Source organism: Cucurbita pepo, chromosome LG06, assembly GCF_002806865.2.
Source record: "Cucurbita pepo subsp. pepo cultivar mu-cu-16 chromosome LG06, ASM280686v2, whole genome shotgun sequence".
Classification (NCBI taxonomy): Eukaryota; Viridiplantae; Streptophyta; class Magnoliopsida; order Cucurbitales; family Cucurbitaceae; genus Cucurbita; species Cucurbita pepo.
In genome coordinates this window covers 5,735,410-5,756,226 of record NC_036643.1, presented here as the reverse complement: position 1 = coordinate 5,756,226, position 20,817 = coordinate 5,735,410, and the positions used below count along the sequence as shown (strand labels likewise).

The 20,817-nt window shown below is 35.1% G+C and overlaps 2 protein-coding genes and 1 long non-coding RNA gene across 4 annotated transcripts; 2 read left to right on the top strand and 1 right to left on the bottom strand.

The window, feature by feature from the left end:
* The first annotated feature begins 1,410 nt into the window (after nucleotides 1-1,410).
* Nucleotides 1,411-5,645, top strand: LOC111796816. Of its 2 annotated transcripts, XR_002815427.1 has the most exons (3): nucleotides 1,416-1,511; nucleotides 2,311-4,986; nucleotides 5,318-5,645. It is a non-coding gene; the product is annotated as an uncharacterized LOC111796816 (long non-coding RNA). The 2 variants fall into 2 exon arrangements; XR_002815426.1 differs by having other exon boundaries at nucleotides 1,411-1,511; nucleotides 2,311-5,645.
* A 963-nt stretch (nucleotides 5,646-6,608) lies between these two features.
* LOC111796814 (GPI mannosyltransferase 3) lies at nucleotides 6,609-11,240 on the bottom strand. Its single transcript, XM_023679580.1, has 9 exons — nucleotides 10,925-11,240; nucleotides 10,665-10,782; nucleotides 10,470-10,574; nucleotides 10,088-10,374; nucleotides 8,522-8,803; nucleotides 8,225-8,426; nucleotides 7,976-8,127; nucleotides 6,982-7,144; nucleotides 6,609-6,901 (listed from the first exon to the last, which is right to left on the bottom strand). Exons 1-9 carry the CDS (start codon nucleotides 11,164-11,166, stop codon nucleotides 6,818-6,820), a joined length of 1,635 nt encoding a protein of 544 aa, XP_023535348.1. The 5' UTR covers nucleotides 11,167-11,240; the 3' UTR covers nucleotides 6,609-6,817.
* An 8,560-nt stretch (nucleotides 11,241-19,800) lies between these two features.
* On the top strand, nucleotides 19,801-20,817 carry LOC111796815 (transcription factor MYB105-like). Its single transcript, XM_023679582.1, has 2 exons — nucleotides 19,801-19,982; nucleotides 20,109-20,817. Exons 1-2 carry the CDS (start codon nucleotides 19,820-19,822, stop codon nucleotides 20,654-20,656), a joined length of 711 nt encoding a protein of 236 aa, XP_023535350.1. The 5' UTR covers nucleotides 19,801-19,819; the 3' UTR covers nucleotides 20,657-20,817.

The window sequence follows — 20,817 nt, the reverse complement described above, 5'->3', positions numbered from 1 at the left end:
CTTGTCTAGGACGTGTTGTCCATAGCCGCTTGCCCATTCCAAACCCCTTTTACATGATATCATCTTAGATAGGTCTTTACTATTTCATATTGTGTCAATACGGGGGTGTATGACCGGTCACTAATATCGTGTCTACATACAACAAAGCTAAAATACCCCAAAATGTAGTATAGGGGGATATGACTAGTTGCCACTTCTTCCTACGTGGGTTATATGTTATCTAAGCCGTTGTTGTTGTCTACTCGTTTTTAGCATACAACATTGCTTTCTGTGAACGTATTTTTTTGCTCACGTTTTCTAAAACATTTTTCTTAAATGTGACTTGAGACCCGAGTATCTGCCAACGCATCTGCGAAGTCCGAGTTTCTCACTACTGACTTGTTCACTGGGTTACAACAAGTGTAGTACAATCGTTGTCCCGTAACCGCAAGAGTGCGGTTGCGACACTCAACACGACAAAGATAATAGTATCTTGTATAATGTACGAGTAGTTATTGTATACGACCATATGCAAAGCCCTGCACCTCATTAAGATCATATTGGCATACTCTCCCCCCCAAAAAAAAAGAACAGACCCCATTGAAGACGAGAGTGAGGTACAACAAGGCCATTTCTGTCCACCGCTCTTCTCACAGAGCCGTACGTGGACGTTACCGCTCATACAGCTCCCAGCCAGCAAGCAGTTAACCTTCCTCTACAAAGAATGAAAGTGTAAATGAATCGACATCAAATAGAGGAATTCGTTTTTTTCTTTTCAACAAGCCACATGTCAGATCCGAAGCATCCCTTTCACAAAAACCTATGGATCCCCCCCTCCTATGAGCACCTTGTGATCGTTTCTCAAAGATCATTACGAGCCCTCTCCCTATCATATAACATTAACAATTCTTAAATTTTGTATGTCTTCAGAAACTCTTAACCCGTTAGGTCGTAATATTGAATCCCGAGCATTTTCGAATCCATTGTTGAGTCTTTTCATCCCAACATGACGAAAATGAATTCTCCATTTGCAGAGCAAACCGCAATCACATTTATTGATATTTTGCACTAACTAATTGGTTCGTTCTAAAATCTCATCGTGACCATAAACACATATGAACTTCATACATACTTCGAACCATTTCCATCTCTCGTCAGCACGGGAATTTGTAATTAGCTCGTGTTTTTAACAAAATGTTGTGGAATCGCAATATTGTTACACGAACGAAGTCGAAACGTCTAGATACCGTCTCACTAGACCTCGATAACGGTCTACGAGCCACTCGGTTTGGTTCATAACGTTGTTGTTGTTAATATGTGCAAGAACATGGTGACTATATTTTTGATATCAAATCGGTTGTTGTTTAATGATCCAGGCCCATAGCAATGATGTTGGGCCTTCATTTTCAGTCTAACAGTTGCAAGCCACGATGCGCTATGGCTTGTCCACAGATTTCAGCCCCGCCTCTCTCGCAGTTCATGGCGAAATCCATGGCGGATCGTGCACTTCAGAGCTCTCTATAAAATCCAGGGTATGGTTCCGCCCTTCCAATCTCTTTTGTGCTTCGCCATCGTCTTCTTCTTCTGTTTCGACTTTTGATGTTTGATGATTGTGGCTGTGAATTCTTAGGGTTTCGTTTTTCTTTTCCATTTTTGCTTTGCTTCTTGAGATCGGTAACTTCATTTTCGCCCAATGATGGAAAAAACACTATCTATTGATCGGTTGCAGATGGCTCTGTTCGTCCTTAGCCTTTACTCATCTCCATATCCTCTTTCATTCAATCCATACATGAAATCGCACACACGTCACTGTTGGTAAAGGCTTTTGATGAACGAACGCCGTTTGCTTTAATACTGTGTATGATTCTGTTAAAGCTATGAGATCTGAGGGCTCAATTCTACTTCGTTCCCTTTGTTCTTGGTTTTGTTGTTCTAGGTTTTACGCATAAGAGAACATGGTATGAACAAAAATCTTACAAAATTGGAAAACAAAAACACTTTAATCTCAATCAATTACAATGAAATCATACGAATTTTGGTCAAATTCGAGTAGAAATTCATGATTCCCAATTGAAATTTTTGAATCTTCAGCGGAGTTCATGAATTTTATGATTTCCGGATAAAATATGTTTGTTTTTCCCGAGAATTGAGTATTTTTATTTATGTTTTCTTTATATTGAATAAATTATTTATTTAAAATTTTTATAATTAAAGAAAAAAACATTATCTTAAATAATTCTATCATAAAACCTCATCAGATAGGTTTTTAAATTTAGACTAAAAGAATCATTTTAATTTAATTTAATTTCTAAAGTTATTTCTTATTTTCAGGCTGACATTACATTCATAGGAAGTGAAAAAAAAAATGTTTTTACCAATAGCTCCTTTTTTACGATAACTTGAGGTGGTGAAGTTTGGAGAGAAGATCAAACCCTCCTTGTTCATCGTTAGTCAGCCTTCATTCTCCTTCACTGCCTCCGATCCTGACTGTTAGTAGGGGATTTTGATGAACCCCATTTCCTTTATTCCGTGTGTCATTCAGTTCAAGCTATCAGATCTGAGGGTTTCCTTTATTTGTGTGCTTATCTCTAACTATTTCACCTCAAATCTTTTTGGGTGTGCCTTAAATTTCATTTTTGGCTCCATGCATGGCCGCTTTCTTTAGTAATAAGCACTCTGATTCTTTGATCGTTCATGTTTTGTTTTTTGTTTTTGTGGGTCATGCTTAATATCCAGTTCTATCAAGATTTTCTTCTATTTATACGTTTTATGCAGTTGATTAGGATCTAGTATTATCTATTTGGGGTATTACGAATAATATTTGTACTGGGCTTTTTTATTATGAGGGGAATGCTGCTTAGGAAGCTAAATCTTATACGTCTAAACTCGTTTGTTTTTCATTTGTTTATATATTTGATATTAGTCTTTTTCTTCTTAGGGATTTATGCATCTGTTGTTTGAATCTGTTTCTAATTTCAAGATGGTATTTTTTGGATGAATTGCATGCTGTTGAATAAGAGCCCTAAATTCTGTGGATTAGTTTTCTTCTCCTGTTATTTGCTCTAAATTCTATGAAATGGTTTGTATCTTTATGTTTTAATTTTTTACATGTAAAAGGGATTGTGTTCTTATTAATAATACAAGTTCTAAATGATTCTCATTTGTAACAACTGTGATCTGGAATTTGCTTTGCTTGCTTTAGTATCCTGATTATTGATCTTAGTGTTCGTCTTTCTTCCCCTGTTTATCAGAAAACTGCACATGCCCACTGCCCAATCATGTAAAACTAGTTTCTAGAGGTATTAATCTGTGTAGAGGTAGTGATGAAAATCAATTTTTGGCTGAGGGGATCTTGTACACAGTCTCTGCTCTTAAAGTTGCACAGAATTTTTTTACTGTTTTTTTCTCAGCTTGCACGAGTTAGCTTTGAAGTGATGATTAGTCTAAATAATGGCTTGCTATTCGTTTTTTAATTCGAGTTGTTTTTTTAGAGGGATGTTAGATTGTAACCGCCCAAGCCCACCGCTAACAAATATTGTCCTCTTTGGGTTTTCTCTTTCGAAATTTTTAAAACGCCTCTGCTAGGGAGAGGTTTCTACACCCTTATATAGAATGCTTCGTTCCCCTCTCCAACAAATATGGAATGGAATCTCAAATGGATGATGAAAAGTCTAGGAACATTGAGTTTTGAAGTTCAAGGAGCAACTTATGAAATATTTTATTTTTGAGACTCAAAATACTTGCTTTGCTTTAAAAATTACATCTGCCCGATGATGGAATACTCCGATTGGAGCAGTTACTAATGATCTTTATTACTAGCCTTTGCCATTAACCAGCACATACATAATCTCTCTCTCTCTCTCTCTCTCTCTCTCTCTCTATATATATATATATATATATATATATATATATCTACACACATATCCATCTATAATCCATCCATTTGCTTTGTTTGTTTCTTCTTTTCTTAATGAGTGGTTAAGGATGTGTAGAGGCTAGTAATGAATGAACAGTCTATCTAGAAATGATAAATAAATGAGATCTGAGGGCATCTTGAACTGTTGTTCTTGTCAGATTTTACATTAATCTATTTTTGAATTGTGTTTATCAATTAGAAACACTGTTTTAAAAATTATTCTAAACGACCTCGTAATGTTGTATTTTTAGTTTGATCTTGAAAGACAACTTCAATCAAACTAATCCATTTTCTTCAAGGGGGGCATACCTGATGTTAATTTCTTTCCTTTTTTTTGTTTAACTTCTATACATGTTGGTTTGTTTTAAAAAGTATTCTGGTGAAGAAAGCTATTTCGTTGATAGGAATGCTATTAGAGTATTATTAGGATAGTTTAGATATTAAATTAGTATGTTGATGATGATTAATATTGATAATGATTACGGAGTAGCCAAATATGAGATCCCACATCAGTTGGGGAAGAGAACGAAGCATTCTTTAGGGTGTGGAAACCTCTCCCTACCAGACGCGTTTTAAAAGAAAACTCGGGACGGAAAGCCCGTGGGGTCTTGGACCGTTACACAAAATATGCCTGATATCATTTAGAGCTTATAATTTCCTCTAGCATCTTAAAATTGCCCCTGCCCAATGATGGAAAAACTCGTGCTTTGGAGCAATTGCTTTGATTTCTAATGCTAGCTTTTGCCCTCAACCACTACTATCTCTTTCTCTCTCTCTCTCTCTCTCTCTGGAAACACACACATGCAAATACATATATATATATATATATATAAAGCCTTTTCCATTTCCATTCTTTTCTTTTATTGTGGTTGGAGATGAGTAGAGGCTAGTACGCAAATCAAATGCAAACATTGTCAATGAGGAGCTAAGCTATGAGATCTGAGGGCATTGTGCAAAACTGTCATCCCTTTTCCTTCTTAATGATGCACTTGAATTTTGATGCAATTTAACTTTAAGTTGACGCAGTTGTTTGCTTAGTGCTCTCCTGGTGATGGGAAAGCTTCATAGTTTCTAGCATCTGCCGAGCAGAGGTATGTCCAATGTCCTTATTTTGCATTCTGTGCCCTTTGGAGTCCTTGCATGGCCTGTTGTTGTTGTCTTTGCTCAAACCTTTGATGCTTGATTGTGGCTGTGAGTTCTTTGAGATCTTCTAAGGGTGTTTTCTTTTAGGCTAAATTATACAAATTACCCCTGAAATTTGAGGTAGAACTATAGTGGCTTAGCTCTTAAATTTTGCAATTTTTCGAAAGAAAATAGAGTTTTCCTTCTTACATTAACCGACGTCTGATATGATTCTATCTGTCATTGCCATTCAATCTGTCTGATAATTATTCGCCATACACGCCGATGCCAACCGTTCAGCCTCACCCATCGACATCCAGCCGTTAGCCATGCCGAACGCCCATTGTTGTGCTTCGGTTCATCGTCCATAGCCTTAGCACAATCAAGCACCTCCAACCAAGCAAACTGAAACAGTAACAAATCTCAACCGTTCTCTTAGAAGTTTTGATTAGGAATTAAGTTGAGTTTCCTTGTTAAAGTAAAATTAGTTGTTCTTCAGAAAATACACACGCACTTAATGTTTTACTTATGATTTATGTTTTATGCTTATGGTTTATGAATTATAAGCTTACATTTGGACTGTTTATGATTTATACTTTTATGCATACATTTGGACTATTTTGAAGCATATTATGATTTATGATTTTTTTTTTTTTTTTTTTTTTTAAAATTTCAGGATCTATCCTTTCTTCTAGAGGAATTTCTTTACTTTTATAGTAACTGATTGCTCGTGTTTATTTGCCTTCGGTTCTGTGGTAATGTTCTACTATGTTACGATATATTTTTCAAATTGAGCTTTTAAACACAATTCTTGCTTCTTGTTGTTTATATTGACGAAGAATGTGTTGTTTATTATAGATTAATGCGTGTTTGTTTGTGAACTTTTAATATTTTTTCTCGAATGTCTGAAACTAAAGAAATAATTTGTTAAAAAAAAATTAAATTATTAATTTCCATTTATATTTGACTTAAGAATCTTCAAATTTAAAGATAGAAACTAAGATGTATTTGTTTTACGAGTGAACTTAAATTATTTACAAAAATTAAAAATAATAATAAAAAAAAAAAAGTTGACCTACTTTGTAAATTTAGTCTTAATTTGGATTAAGTAAAATAATAATAATAATAATAATAATAATAATAATAATAATGCTCCTTATGAGTAACTTAAAAGGATGCCACGGTATTCTAATCACCGACACATTGTTTCAAGTCCACGGAAATTATGGCAAGCAAGACAAACTTGTCAAGTTTAATACCGACACATTGTTTCAAGTCCATGGAAACTATGGCAAGCAAGACAAGATTGGTAAAGTGCATCAATCAATCTACTACATTGACGAATCAACTAGGCCACAAATTCCTTAAACTTAAGTAATAAAACAGAGCGGATGACATTTAGAAATCCATTTTCCAAAAGAACTTGTAGAACTTTGGTGGATCCCTTAATTTAAGAGTTGGAAGTCTGGACTTGTTCAAGCAAATTGGGAAAGGATATGTAACTCCTTTAAAAATCTCGAGCCCTGAGATATCTCTTCCTTTAAAAATCTCGAGACCCGAGATATCTCTTTCCTACTGAGGCACGAAAACTCCCATCACAAAAGTAATGTTTTCTTTGTAACTTGGCCAACATGAATTGGATCCATATAACAACAACAATAAAGGTTGTGGCATGGGAATGTACAACTCGAAATCACTAGCATCCTCACAAAGTTTGTCTATGGAAAAAGAAAAGGCATCATCTATAGTTGAAAACCAATCTTCATGGAGAAAAAATGGTAAGGTGCCTGAGAATAACAGTCATTGGTTGGTTAAGACATATAAAACCACTGAAGATTGAAGATCACGGTCCACCTTGAAGTGAGCATGGAAGAACCTTTTATCCTGCATTCCACACAACACAACTCAAGTATCCCACAAGATTATTAAGTAATGGATAGCAAATACAATACAACACTTCTAACCTCCTTGAAAGAATGCGATTTCAGAAAGTCCTTCAGTGGTCTCTCTTCTGATTCAAACAATACAATGTGACTCGTTTCTGTCCAGTTTTTAGCAAATTCTGATGCGAAATCAAGTGGGTTCGTCAAGAAACGGTCTGACTCGACCGGGATTTCTTTCTCTTCGCTGCAAGATACATGGGGACATTTTAAGCATCACAGATGAACAATAGTTACAAGTACAAGGCTAACAGCAATTTAAGTTGTCAATCATCCCTGGCTCTCGTCTTTGTAATTGGACCTTAAGTTATGGAAGTTTCTAGGTATTGGTTCATATCACCTGACTTTCTCGATCACAATCAGCCAACCTCTCAAATCTACTATTAGATAAACGTGAAACAATTTAACTAAATGATATTCAAATGTGTTGAAATGATAAAGATGGAGAATCCACCTTTTTAGTAGCTGTGCTTATGGCTAAGGTTCTGATTTTTTTAAGCAAACATGCCTTTGGATGGGAATTTCCAAGACCCGGTCACTTACTCACTTATATCTCTCTCTGCTACTACTGAGTCTGCTACTACTGAGTCATGTTAGAATCTCCACCATGATATGATATTGTCCACTTTGAGCGTAAACTCTCGTGATTTTACTTCCCATAATGGCTCACACCAGTGGAGATGTATTCCTTATTTATAAACTCATGATCATTCTCTTAATTAGCCAACGTGGGACTCCCTCTCAACAATCCTCCCCTCGAACAAAATACACCGTACAATCTCCCTGAGGCCTATAGAACCCTCGAACAGCCCCCCTTGTGAAATCCACTTCTCTTTTGGCACTTGGAGCAACTTGTTTCCTCCTTTTTTGTATTCGTAGTTTATCTATCCTCGTTAACCAGTGAATGTATTTTTTGTGATTATTATCAAATAGGAACTTCTTTTGTATTCCATTTCATCATACCAATGAATGGTTTCTGAAAGAGAGAGAGAGAAAAAAAAAAAAAAGCTTTACACACCTTGGTGTGCAGTCTAGAAACCGCATTGGTAAGTTTCGGTGCAGAGTCGAATAGTATGGTGTCGAATGGCAGGGCATCAGAAAAAGGATGCTTTTGACTTTCTCAGACACGGCTTCTTTAGCCAGATGATTCATTACATCCTCTGTTCCTCTCTGCACAGTAGGTCTTCTGGTTAGATAATAGAGCAGAAGAAACAAAAACACAACCAACTTTGAATTTTTCTTTTTACTAATTAGCCAACATAGATACCTGATGAACCAAACTCATGTACAAACCCATTGGGATATTTGTAGCCAGCAAAAATATTACAGCCAACTTCATTTTCATAGGACGTTTACTGTGGACGTCTCGCGATTTTTCCCTTTTACCATTCGGAGAAGCAGGATATCTAAGGGCGGCTAACGAATAGCCCGAAAACATCAATGCTATTGGAAGAATGGGAAGGACAAACCTGTCAGTAACAAAGTTAAAAGAAAACGAACACATACTTCAAACCAATGCCAAATTGATATAGGTTGGGTGTTTTCAATAGTGTGAAAGAGATACCTGAATTCTTTATGGCCAAGTAGACTATGAACTCCTAGAACCCAGATGATAAGACCTGTGAGTTTCCATTTTTTTGAGGAAATGATGCCAGAAATGGAAAATGGAATGAAACTGAAGAGCATGGCAGTAAAGCCCTGGGTGAAGTACCAGTGCCATTTGTGAGTTCCATAAAAATCTCCACCAGAGGAAAGGACATTGAACTTCAGAAAATTAAGAGGGACAAATACCCAGGAGCCATACATTAATCTATCCAACAGAAATGTAATCCCAAGAACCAACGACCTGGTATAACAAATTTGAGGGATAAAGAGAGATTTAGATACTCTGAAATCTTAAGAGAGTTCAAGAAAACGAGTGCGAGAATCTCCTAAATATTCGACAGAGTGCCATGCAAATTAATCGACCCGAAACGGCATTTGGTCTATCCAGGAAAATAAATGGGGAGAACAATCATCTCATCGGTTTAGGAACGAATATAAAGGGGCAGCCAATAAAATCTCCATCCGCCATTCATACAACACCATTCTTATTAACTTACCTAAGATCTTTACAATGGTTTTGATCTTTCATTATAAACGTTTGAAATCATAGTCAAATTCCAAAACCAAAAACAAGTTTTTAAGAACTACATTTTGTTAAAAAATTATCAAATGCAGCCAAAGGAACCCACTAAAAAATACAAAAGAAAGGGCATGCATAAACACCGGTCAAACCCAACAAAAGGGGACTTAAAAGATCAGAACAGAAGGCTCCAACTGTTATCAATTAAAAATAATGAAAAACCACAAAATCCTGTATCAATGGATACTCAAAGGGAGACGGTGAATTATGCAATACTCAGTCTCCTCCCTTTGAACTTTTCTTAATCGATGCTATTATTACACTTACACATGGTAGAAGATCAGAGTGAACTATATGTGTAAATATAATGGCAAGAGGATATGATAGGAAAACAAAAAAAAAAAAAAAACCTTGATTGGTCATGATTTATTACCACTGTTCACCGCTAACTTGGCAGATTTTTAACTTACTCCAACTTTCAAATTATTCAAGAGGTGAAAGTGAAAACAGGGTTATATTTCTTTTCAATCATGGGATTATCAAACTTCAGAAGTACTAGCTTAGTATGGAAATTTTCCTCTATAAATGATGAAGCGACACCAAGAAGAAAAAATGGTCTTGCAACACTTCCAGAAGTTGAATGTGCAACCATCAAAATTTATTCCAGACAGAAGGAAATCAAAAGGTTGGCTTTGTATCAACATATATCCTAACTTGGCCACCTAAATTCACATCCCTAGGTTTTTCCTTGATTAATTTCATCAATTTGCACCCATTAGATAAAACACCGCTCAATTTTATAGACATGATTTGAATGATTAACCAATGATAACAACTTTTGTTCTATAACTGCTTGACATCTTGGTTTTTACATCACTAATTCTAAAAATGAAGTTCAAAGAAAATGATAGTAAAGACAGGGAAAAAAGCCATACCTATTCAAGAACCAAGAACAAGAAGTTAAACATGTTATAAGTTATAATAATTAGGAGATTTGGTACATACCCAATAGGAGCAGCCTCTAAGAAAATAAACCTTAGTCGATCACGTGCTGAAAACAGCTCAAGCATACCAACATACAGCCAAGTAATCGCACTAGTTGGGCGAACAGCACACGATAATGCTGCCATAAACAAAGCCATCTTCCTCCAAACCTTAGAAAATCTAGTGGGAGCAACTCTTATACAAGGCCAATAATACAAGCTGACAAGTGTAAGAACGGTCTCTAAGCTGTTCGATAGAGTTCGATTGAAGCAGAAGAACATAAACCAGTTTGTGAGCTGGGAAAACAGCTGAAGTAGAGTTAAGTATATTTTGTCTATCAATCACAATGTATTTCTCTTCTTTCAAGATTATAAATATATGTCATCCACCAACAGAAGGATACAGCCCATTTTGCAACATAATCACCAAAGAGGGCAGAGGAGAGTTTGTAAAAGTAAAAATCACCAACAGCGGAGAATATGGATTCCAATAGCCTGGGAGCTTTAATCTATAAAGCATGGTAAAGAAAATTTCACAATTCAATTTGCCACAGCCAATCAAACAGGTTTACTAGATCATACATAGTTGAATAATTTACCATGAACAATGGAGTATCAAGGCCGAGTATAGCAAGTAATTTATAAAGACAAGCAAACGGCAAAGGATGGAAGTAGCTACGAATTCCCCTCTTCCATTCCCATGTCAGATGACCATACCTACAAAATGGATACTCATCATTGAATTATAGCTTCGTCAAGCTATTTCATCAAGAAATTACAGCCCAGAAATCAGGAAAATTAGAAGCGGAAAGGAGATTAGTAACAAGGAGAGGAGGATCACAAGAAGGAGAAACGTTACCCGAAGGCGATGCGGTGGGCAACTTCAAGGGCTTGCCAGTGTTCATCTGGATTGAAATAAGTCTGCAATAAAAGCGCATTTGCGAACCGAAATGCCAAGCAGAGCACAAAGAGCTTGTTAGTGGAACAGAAATCATCATAGGTTTGAGATTTGGGTTTCTCGGATGGAAGAAATTCCGGCGAGTCGTCGATTCCGCCGGAATTTGATGCTGCGACTGAAGATCTTTGCCTTATCTGAACCATTCTCCGATCTGAGATTTTCGGAGTTTGAGAAGCAGTTCGGTCTTCTGTGCTCAAAACTCTCACAAATATTCTTAATTTTTTTTTTAAATTTACTTTTTAAATTTTAATATTTCAAATATATATTTATATGAACGTTCGTAGATTTCGAAAAATATAAATATAAATTTTTAAATTTCAAGGGTTTTTTTTTTTAAAGTTCGAGATATTTTCAAAATAGTAACGGTAACAATTAAAACATTAAGGTAAAAACACTTTATATTATCCTAAGTTTAAGAAAATGAAATATTATTATCCTATGCACGTGTCATGGTCTGTACTAGCAATATTGTCGTTAATAGTACATGGGTGTCTTGCTTTTACCCTACACATAACCCACACGTGCGAGCGTGGACCCCCAGGCTATTCGCACCCCCTAAACCCTTCATAGTCGAGCTAGTTATCTGTAGCGACGTCCGAAGGTCAGCAGACCCTTGAGTGTCATGCGAGGCATGATCATTATCATCATCATCATCATAGTATATGCGTACGTACTCATCATCATAAATGGGGAAGTAATCCGATGTTTATGTACACGCAAAAATGATCATTATCATCATCATCATCATAGTATATGCGTACGTACTCATCATCATAAATGGGGAAGTAATCCGATGTTTATGTACACGCAAAAATGATCATTATCATCATCATCATCATAGTATATGCGTACGTACTCATCATCATAAATGGGGAAGTAATCCGATGTTTATGTACACGCAAAAATGATCATTATCATCATCATCATCATAGTATATGCGTACGTACTCATCATCATAAATGGGGAAGTAATCCGATGTTTATGTACACGCAAAATGCATGAGGTCCTTATAGTTTTCATCTTTATGACACAGTTCTATACTCGTCCATATATTACTCTAAGTAACATCCATGCATTGACTTTCATACGATTATCATCATTAACATTAATAGGTTTGTTTCTTAGAAAAATCGTCGTCATAATGCACCATCGCATTTAATACATGTACATCATCTTAATATGGAATAACGTTATAATAAGTTCTCTCATCATCATACATCATACATCATACATCTTACATCATCATGCCATCATAGCACATCATCATGTCATGTCATCATATCACATCATCATATAAGATTATCACGTCATCACATCATCATACAACATCATTACACATCATCATATAACATAAAGCATAAATGACATGTGCAAGGGACACTGAACACGTGTCTTCATACATAAGGTAAGTCCTTCGACTGAACCGATAGTAAGACCACTTATTTGGTTGGCTTTAGCCAAAGTTCTATCTAACTCCAAATTTGCTTGCTTTCATTATTCAAATTCGTTCTCACTTATATCGAGACTTCACCTATTTTGAATATAAACTTAATTGCCCTCAGTGAAAATCGAATTTCATGTTTTTATTATTTTTCTTTATTCTATTCAAAATTACTTTCGGCCCGTTTTAATTGATTTTCTAAAAAAAAAATAAATAAATAAATAAGCTACTAGTGTAACATTTTTGGTATATAATTTATGACTAAAATCTAAATAATTTTGACTAATTTTAACTAAAATCTAAATAATTTCGACCAATTAAGATAAGATAGAAGAGGAGGAAAATCTAAAATATAATTTATTGTGATTTTTTAAAACATAGAAATTTGTAAGGAAATTAATGAAATTCTGACCTAGAGTGAATTTGAAAATTGACTTACGTATCCAAAAACAATAATATTACTTCTTGTGAGTTTGAATCTGTGCAATATAACAGACAGATTATGGGCTTGAATATGTGCAATACCGCGGGCAGAACAGTATACGTCTACCGAAGATTTATGAAAAAACTCTATTTTTTTTATATGTAAAAAGAACTTTTACTGTAAAATAGAATTTTTTTTTTTTTTGGATGGTAGGAGGTTACCATTTTTTTTTTCTTTTTCTTTTTATTATTATTTTTTTAATAACTTTAAACTTTCAAAAGTAACGTTATTACGTAAAAAAACCTAAAAATTTTGGAGATAATCTATAATATGTTGATAGACAGTTTCTATCGATAACTTACCGTGTTACTCACTTTTATTTTTACCACAAAGATACGTACAATTTCGGAGAAAAACAAGAAACGAATTATCTTGGTGCTACTGTAATGACCTGTTTGCTACGGGAAGGTTTCCACATCCTTATAAAAAGTGTTTTGTTTTCCTTTCAATCAATGTGGGACATCACAATCCACCCCCTTTGGTGCCCGCGTTCTTACTGACACACCACCTCGTGTCTACCCCCCTTCGAGGAAGGGCGAGAAAGCTGACACATCGTCCCGTGTCTGGCTCTGATAACATCTGATAGGGGAAGGTTTCCACACCCTTATAAAGAGTGTTTTGTTCTCTTCCCCAACCAATGTGGGACATCACAACGACACCTTGAAAAAGAAACACGAATTTGATGGAGAAAAAGGGGACACGAGGGAGTTAGAATCAAGTTAAAAAAACCTTCACCTAGTGTATTAAATGATACCCGAAAAGAAAAAAATGATGCATATATTTTACACTCGAAATGTTTCCCTCCAACCATTTTCTCTTTCGGGCACAGTTCAAGTAGTGTTCGTCGAGTTATATGATTGAAGTATTGCATTCACAAGTTAGTAAGTCGTCCTATCCTAAGAGAATCGTTTGTTACACTTTGAGTCCATTGTTGAGATTGAAAAATGCAACCATATACCACGTGTTTCATGATCGATGGGACCTACTTTTCTTGACCGTTATTGAACTCCAAATATTTTAAATTAGCTAAAAGATAGTCATACTAACCTTAAACACCTTTGAAGAGTTGAAACTAGTAGAAAAGTGTCTGAGCGTATCAGACCCAAGCCGGATTAGCCGAAGAGTTGACCTAGAGCTATTAGAAAATGTATTATCCTATAGACTCCAAACCGCTCAAATGGAATGAAAAGAAGGAATTGTTGTAACTCAAAAAACCACGGGATCTTCCACTTATAATGGATTCCCAATTTCTTAACCTAATAAACGTGAGACTCTCATTCTTTTCTTTATTTTTTTTCTTTTTAATTTTGGGTTATAACAATGCATACAAGACTTAAACATAAATTCCTTACGATCATATTAACACAGCAAACATAATCAACAAAACAAAAAGTACATGCATTGATATGTATTTTCATGCATCAATCAATTTCGTCCAACCCAAATGATATGAAATCAACTTATTGGAAAACTCGGATGCCAAATGATAAGAAATCACTACAAAGGGAGTAATATTCAGATTACCTTGTTGATCGAATATCTCAAGGCAAGAATACCTGTTTGAGATTCGAATCACTCCACAAACAAGATCGATCATGTTTAGCTTGAATGATTCTTGTTGATCAAATATCTCAAGGCAAGAACACTTGTTTGAGATTCGAATCACTCCACAAGTAAGATCGATCATGTCTAGCTTGAATGATTCCTGTTGATCAAATATCTTAACGCAAGAACACTTGTTTGAGATTCGAATTACTTCACAAACAAGATTGATCATGTCAAGCTTGAATGATTCTACATGCAACCTAAACTACATAGAATTGCAAAGAAACTTAGTCATTGGCTAAAGAAAGCACAAATGCTCATTTTACTACATTTTCCAAGTCTCTTGGTTTATATCACTAACTCATAAGTTTTCCAACCGTAAGCTCACATACAGTTTCAGACTCATTTTGGTGCTCCTAAGCTTTCTTTGGCTGAAAGTTCCTAAATTCAGATTCACGTACGAAATTTCATTCATTCATAAAATTGAGCTTAGAATCTATTCTCGAGTCATCATCACTTAATTATCATAATATTACTCTTAAGCAGTGTCTAAATTGCAGTTATACGTATTTTCTAGCCTTAATTGAGTAAAAAGAGCTTCTAAAACAGTCAAAACGATCCAAACAAGTCGAACCAACTGAAGCCAAACCGAGCTAAGAAAGCCGACCATGTTTCTTTTTCCAACTATTACATTCAAATTACTTTCCCACCAAGAAAAATAAAGCAAAGGTGTAATGTATAATACCCATTAAATAACACAACTCATAATAATAATTAAAGAAAAATCTTAAGTAATGTATTTCTAGAAGGCTTTAATTTCTTCAAATATTATTGAATTCTCATCTCTAATAATTAATTTCCAAGCCCTTAGAACGCTTTGGTTGACAAAATAAGTACAATTACGTGACATAAAAATTCTATATCAAAGAAAATTACATAAATTTGTTGACAAATACCCAAAACTAACCTTTTGGTCATAATTTAGGTACTTAAACAAGTTTTCAAATGAAAAAAAGGGAAAAAAAAAGTTTGAAAATTGCGGGAGACCTAATCGGAATTCAAATATGTACGAGTCAAAGTAGAAGAAAGAGGTCTCGACGTAAAACTGTCTTAAACCAGTTGGTTAATATGAACATAGTTAGCCGATAAAGTCATTAATTGTTTGTGATGTCCTACGTTGGTTGGGGAGGAGAACAAAAACATCATTTACAAGGGTGTGGAAACTTTCTCGTAGTAGACAAGTTGTAAAGTCTTGAGAGTAAGCCTGAAAGGGAAAGCTCAAAGACGACAATATCTGCTAGTGGTGGATCTGGGCTGTTACCAATGGTAACGAAGCCAGACACTGGACGATGTGTCAGTCTTCTCGCTAGGCCCCGAAGGGGGGTAGACATGAGACAGTGTGCCAGTAAGAACGCTGGGCCCCGAAGGGGGTGGATTGTGATGTCTATAAGGGTGTGGAAATCTCTCCTAGCAGACGTGTTTTAAAGCCTTGAAGAGAATCCTGAAAGGGAAAGCCCTAGAGGACAATATCTGGTAGCGATGGATCTGGGCTGTTACAAATGATATCAGAGCCAGACACTAGACATGTGTCAGCCTTCTTGCTAGGCCCCGAAGTGGGGTAGACACGAAACGGTGTGCCAGTAAGGACGCTGGGCCCCGAAGGGGGTGGATTGTGATGTCTATAAGGGTGTGGAAACCTCTCCTAGCAGACGTGTTTTAAAGCCTTGAAGAGAATCCTGAAAGGGAAAGCCCTAGAGGACAATATCTGGTAGCGATGGATCTGGGCTGTTACAAATGATATCAGAGCCAGACACTAGACATGTGTCAGCCTTCTTGCTAGGCCCCGAAGTGGGGTAGACACGAAACGGTGTGCCAGTAAGGACGCTGGGCCCCGAAGGGGGTGGATTGTGATGTCTATAAGGGTGTGGAAACCTCTCCTAGCAGACGCGTTTTAAAGCCTTGAAGAGAATCACGAAAGGGAAAACCCAAAGTAGACAATATCTGCTAGCGGTGGATCTGGCCTATTACATTGCTATTCAAAAGTCGATGATTCGATCTTCATTTTTAAAGTTCAAGCCCACTAGACCATTGTAATGGGGCGCTCTTCCTCAGTATTTTTCATCGCTCTTTTCTATCTGCCACATCGATCGAGTATAGCACGACAGATCTATACAAAGTGGTAATCTCTATTCTTTGTCTTGTACATTGTGTACATATCGAAAATTAGAATCCAACAGTTGTACATAGTCGAGTATAGTACGATTGATCTATACAACTGTAAGCGGTGTGTTCTTTGATTTGATACCTGTAGGTCGATTATCGTCGTTCATTCTAAATACTAATTTGATATTTCTTAAAATTAAGAGATTTTAGATGAGAATCGACTCGAAAATGAAAATATAGCTTTTAAAAATTTCCACCAAAAGAAAAAAACAAAGTAATACAAACAAAAAAGGGGTTATGATGAGATTAATGAATAATTAAGAGAAAGATCCATCAATTAAAGAGTGGATGCCGATTTAACACCCAATTAATAATGAAAGCCTAAGAGGAAATGGCTATTGATTTTCACATTAAAAAAAAAAAAAAAGTAAATCTTGAATTTTTTTAAATAGGTAATTTGAGGTTATTTAAATGGAATTGGGTGATAATAGTCGTGAAACTAGGGGTTCGGTATCTGCCTTGAATGAAGCGGAGAATTCTTGCTCAAAACGGAGAACGAGGGAGGGAATGAGAAGAGATTTCTTCCTAGCTAAACGAGACGGAGAACGGTGATCATTCTCGGTCTCCGTTTGAAAAATGGGAAAAAAATTTCTCAATAAGAAACCCTAAATACTTGTGGGTGACCGATAGTGAAGTAGTATCGTGAGGGAAGAGTGAAAAGAACCCTCATCAGTGAGTGAAATAGAACATGAAACCGTAAGCTTCTAAGAAGTGGGAGGAAACCAGGACTCTGACCACGTGCTTATTGAAGAATGAGCCGACGACTCATAGGCAGTGGCTTGGTTAAGGAAACCTACCGAAGTCGTAGCGAAAGTGAGTCTTTATAGGGCAATTGTTACTGCTTATGGACCCCAACCTGGATGAAGGACTCCTGAAAAAAAAAAAAAAAAAAAAAAGAANAACAGCTTCAACTCACATATAAAAACGATAATTTAGGCTCTTTTTAAAGGAAAAAAAAAAAAGGAAGACTTTTCTGTCTCCACCTCATGGACATCTCTAGTTAAACCGTGATTAAACTCACCTCTTTCAGACCAAAACCTTAATCGAGTGTCTCAAATCAATCAACCCAACCACGTCAAGTTTTGTTCGTTTGACAAAAGTAAACTATACCCTAAACCCTAAACCCTAAACCCTAAACGACCGAAAAAATAAAACTTGATTAGAACAAGAAAGGGTTTGAGGGATTAAGAAAGAAGAAGGAAATTAAGAGGAGATACCGATGTCATACCCAATTAATAAAGGGAAATGGGTATTAAAAACTCATATAATTAGGTGAGGCATAGAGATGGTCAACTAATTAAAGTATGATGTAAATACATGAACCATTTTACGCCATTATCATCCATCCAATCCAATCCAATCACCTGGTTGACAAGAATTAGCCGAAAAAGAAAAAAGAACGAGAACAAGAACACGAAGAACACGAAGAACAAGTAAAGAGTTTGGTTTCGTGGGGTATCAAATCTTAATCACTTAAGAAACCATTTATTAATCTTTTTCTTAAATGCTGTTGTTGCGCGACGTTTAGATTTATTAAAGCCAACAAAAAAATAAATAAATAAATAAATAACGTCTTGGAGAATTGAGAAATTGTTTGGTATACATTAGAGGGACGCAGCTTGCCAAACCCTAGATTTTCAATTGTGTGGTGTACGTCTGTCAATTTTGAAAAATGTTGAATAGATCGAGTATCTAATAGACATACCCCGACTTAAAATTAAAAATTTGTGAATCTTATAGACATTTGTTAAAGTTTAAGGATTAAATAGATACACAACGTTAAGTTCGTAATAAAGGTTGGGTCAGGTTCACAAATTTTTTAGACCCGACCAAATTTTAAACACAAATAACTCTTGAACTGACTATAATTTTCTGGGTTGGGTTGGTTCGGGTTGTTTGAGCCTGTTATTTAAATTTTTATTTTTAATAAAAATATTTATTTTCAAACATTTAATTAAGATTTACAACTCCATTTCTTTTTCCGCGCCTCGTAAACTAACCTAATTCATAAAATTTTCAAATTTACGAGTTGGGTTGAGTTGATCACACATTTTTTCATATCATCAAATTTTTTGAACACGAACACACAGTAGTTCATATAGTTAAACTTGTCGTTTTTTATAATATTGTATTTACTTGGTCATTTCACGTTCAAATTACGTTCCTAAATTTTGAATGTCGGCATGACACTTGACATATTCATTAGAGGTAATACGAGCACTCGAACATTTAAATTCAAAGACAGAAATGCATATAAATTATCATTGAGCTATGTTCATTTTGACATAAACTTGACTGATTAAACTATATTTAGACATCGACCCAAAAATTAAAATATTTCAAATATTCAAAATATTTTTTTTTATATAAAAACAAAATTTTTATCCTTTCATAATTAAAATATTTTATTAATTATTTTAAATTTTTTTTATGGTTGACCTATATTTTAGAATAATTAACATTATATTACATTAAAAACTAAGATATTATGAATAACCAATCTAAACCATTGAATAATTATCATTACTTTAACAAGTTACCAAGAATTATTCTCAAAAATACTTTTCAAATAAAACAAAAAACAAAATTACTACCAAAAAAAAAATATTTAATTTCTATTTAAATAATTTATTTATCGTCTGTATCCTAAAATTAAAATAAAACGCGTGAATATTACAGAATAAGACATTAAAAAAAATTAAAATAAACTCGATAATAATAATTATATATATATATATATATATATATATATATATATANAAAAGTAAAATCGGAAAAATAAATTTACTAGGAAAAATGTCGTTGTTAATTAAACTACATGTCGAACCATAGGGACTAGGTTTGATTTTAACGTATTACCATGGACCCTCGTAATATATTTAAATATATTTTTTTAAAAAAATAAAAAATTAATTACAGGTTAAAATAATAATAATAATAATAATAATAATAATAATAATAATAAATTCTACAAAAAAATAAAAAATAAAAATCGTGTGAAACCAACAAAAGTGACTTACCATCCACAGCTTCAAACCAAACTTATCAACTTTCTCCTTTCTTCCTTTATATAAATCTCTTCTCCATTCTCAACCTACCCGCTATGGACGGCCTTCTCGTTTCCGCTTCGACTTCTGGGGATGATACTAAGTCGTGCTCACGAGGACACTGGCGCCCAACCGAAGACGAGAAGCTTCGTCGGCTAGTTAAACAGTATGGCGCACAAAACTGGAATTTCATTGCCGAGAAGCTGCAAGGAAGATCAGGTATGTTGTTTCGTGTTCTTGTTTTTGTTCTTGTTGTTATCGGGAAAATGAAAAAAAAAATTATGCTTTCCGAATTTATTTATTAAATTGTTTTTATTTTATATAATAAAGTTGATAATTTTATAGGGAAGAGTTGTAGATTGAGATGGTTTAATCAATTGGATCCGAGAATAAATAGAAGACCGTTTACAGAAGAAGAAGAAGAGAGGCTTTTAACGGCGCATCGGATTCACGGCAACAAATGGGCATTAATTGCAAGGCTTTTTCCGGGAAGAACTGATAACGCTGTGAAGAATCATTGGCACGTAATAATGGCTAGAAAGCAAAGACAACAATCTAATTTCTCTGCAACTAAACTAAACTTTCCTGAATTTTTCATCGGTTCCAAATCCTCTCCGACAGCATCGGCGATAGCAAGAACAAGAACGCACGGCGGCGGTTGCGGTGGAGGATTGTTTCGAAGATTCTGGGAACATCAAAACCCTAATAATCAGTGGAACAATAGCTTATTTCCCCATTTTCCGTCGTCTTTGTTCTTAAGATGGTATCAGAGTTCGTTAGATTTGAGAAATTTTAAAGATAATCGATCGAAATCGATTAATTTTGAGATTTCGAATGAATCGGTTGAAAAGAAGGATATTAAGTTCATAGATTTTCTTGGGGTTGAGTCGTGAAAAAAATGGCGTATGATATATTATGATGTAATTAATTTGGCTTTATCTATTGTAAAAATTAGGGTTTTATTTTTTAGTTAGCGTATATTTAATTTTGATTCTTTTTAGTTCAAAGGTCGTGGGCGTCACGAGAATCGAATCATCGACTCTTAGAATAGTAA

Bases quoted from the DNA above. Each gene is read 5' to 3' on its own strand.
- LOC111796814 (XM_023679580.1), bottom strand. From the start codon at position 11,166: ATGGTTCAGATAAGGCAAAGATCTTCAGTCGCAGCATCAAATTCCGGC. The intron at 10,783-10,924 runs GTAACGTTTCTC...TCCATTTTGTAG, and splicing joins GCCCACCGCATCGCCTTCGG to GTATGGTCATCTGACATGGG. The intron at 10,375-10,469 runs GTATCCTTCTGT...ACTCTACTTCAG, and splicing joins ATTATGTTGCAAAATGGGCT to CTGTTTTCCCAGCTCACAAA.
- LOC111796815 (XM_023679582.1), top strand. From the start codon at position 19,820: ATGGACGGCCTTCTCGTTTCCGCTTCGACTTCTGGGGATGATACTAAG. The intron at 19,983-20,108 runs GTATGTTGTTTC...ATAATTTTATAG, and splicing joins GAAGCTGCAAGGAAGATCAG to GGAAGAGTTGTAGATTGAGA.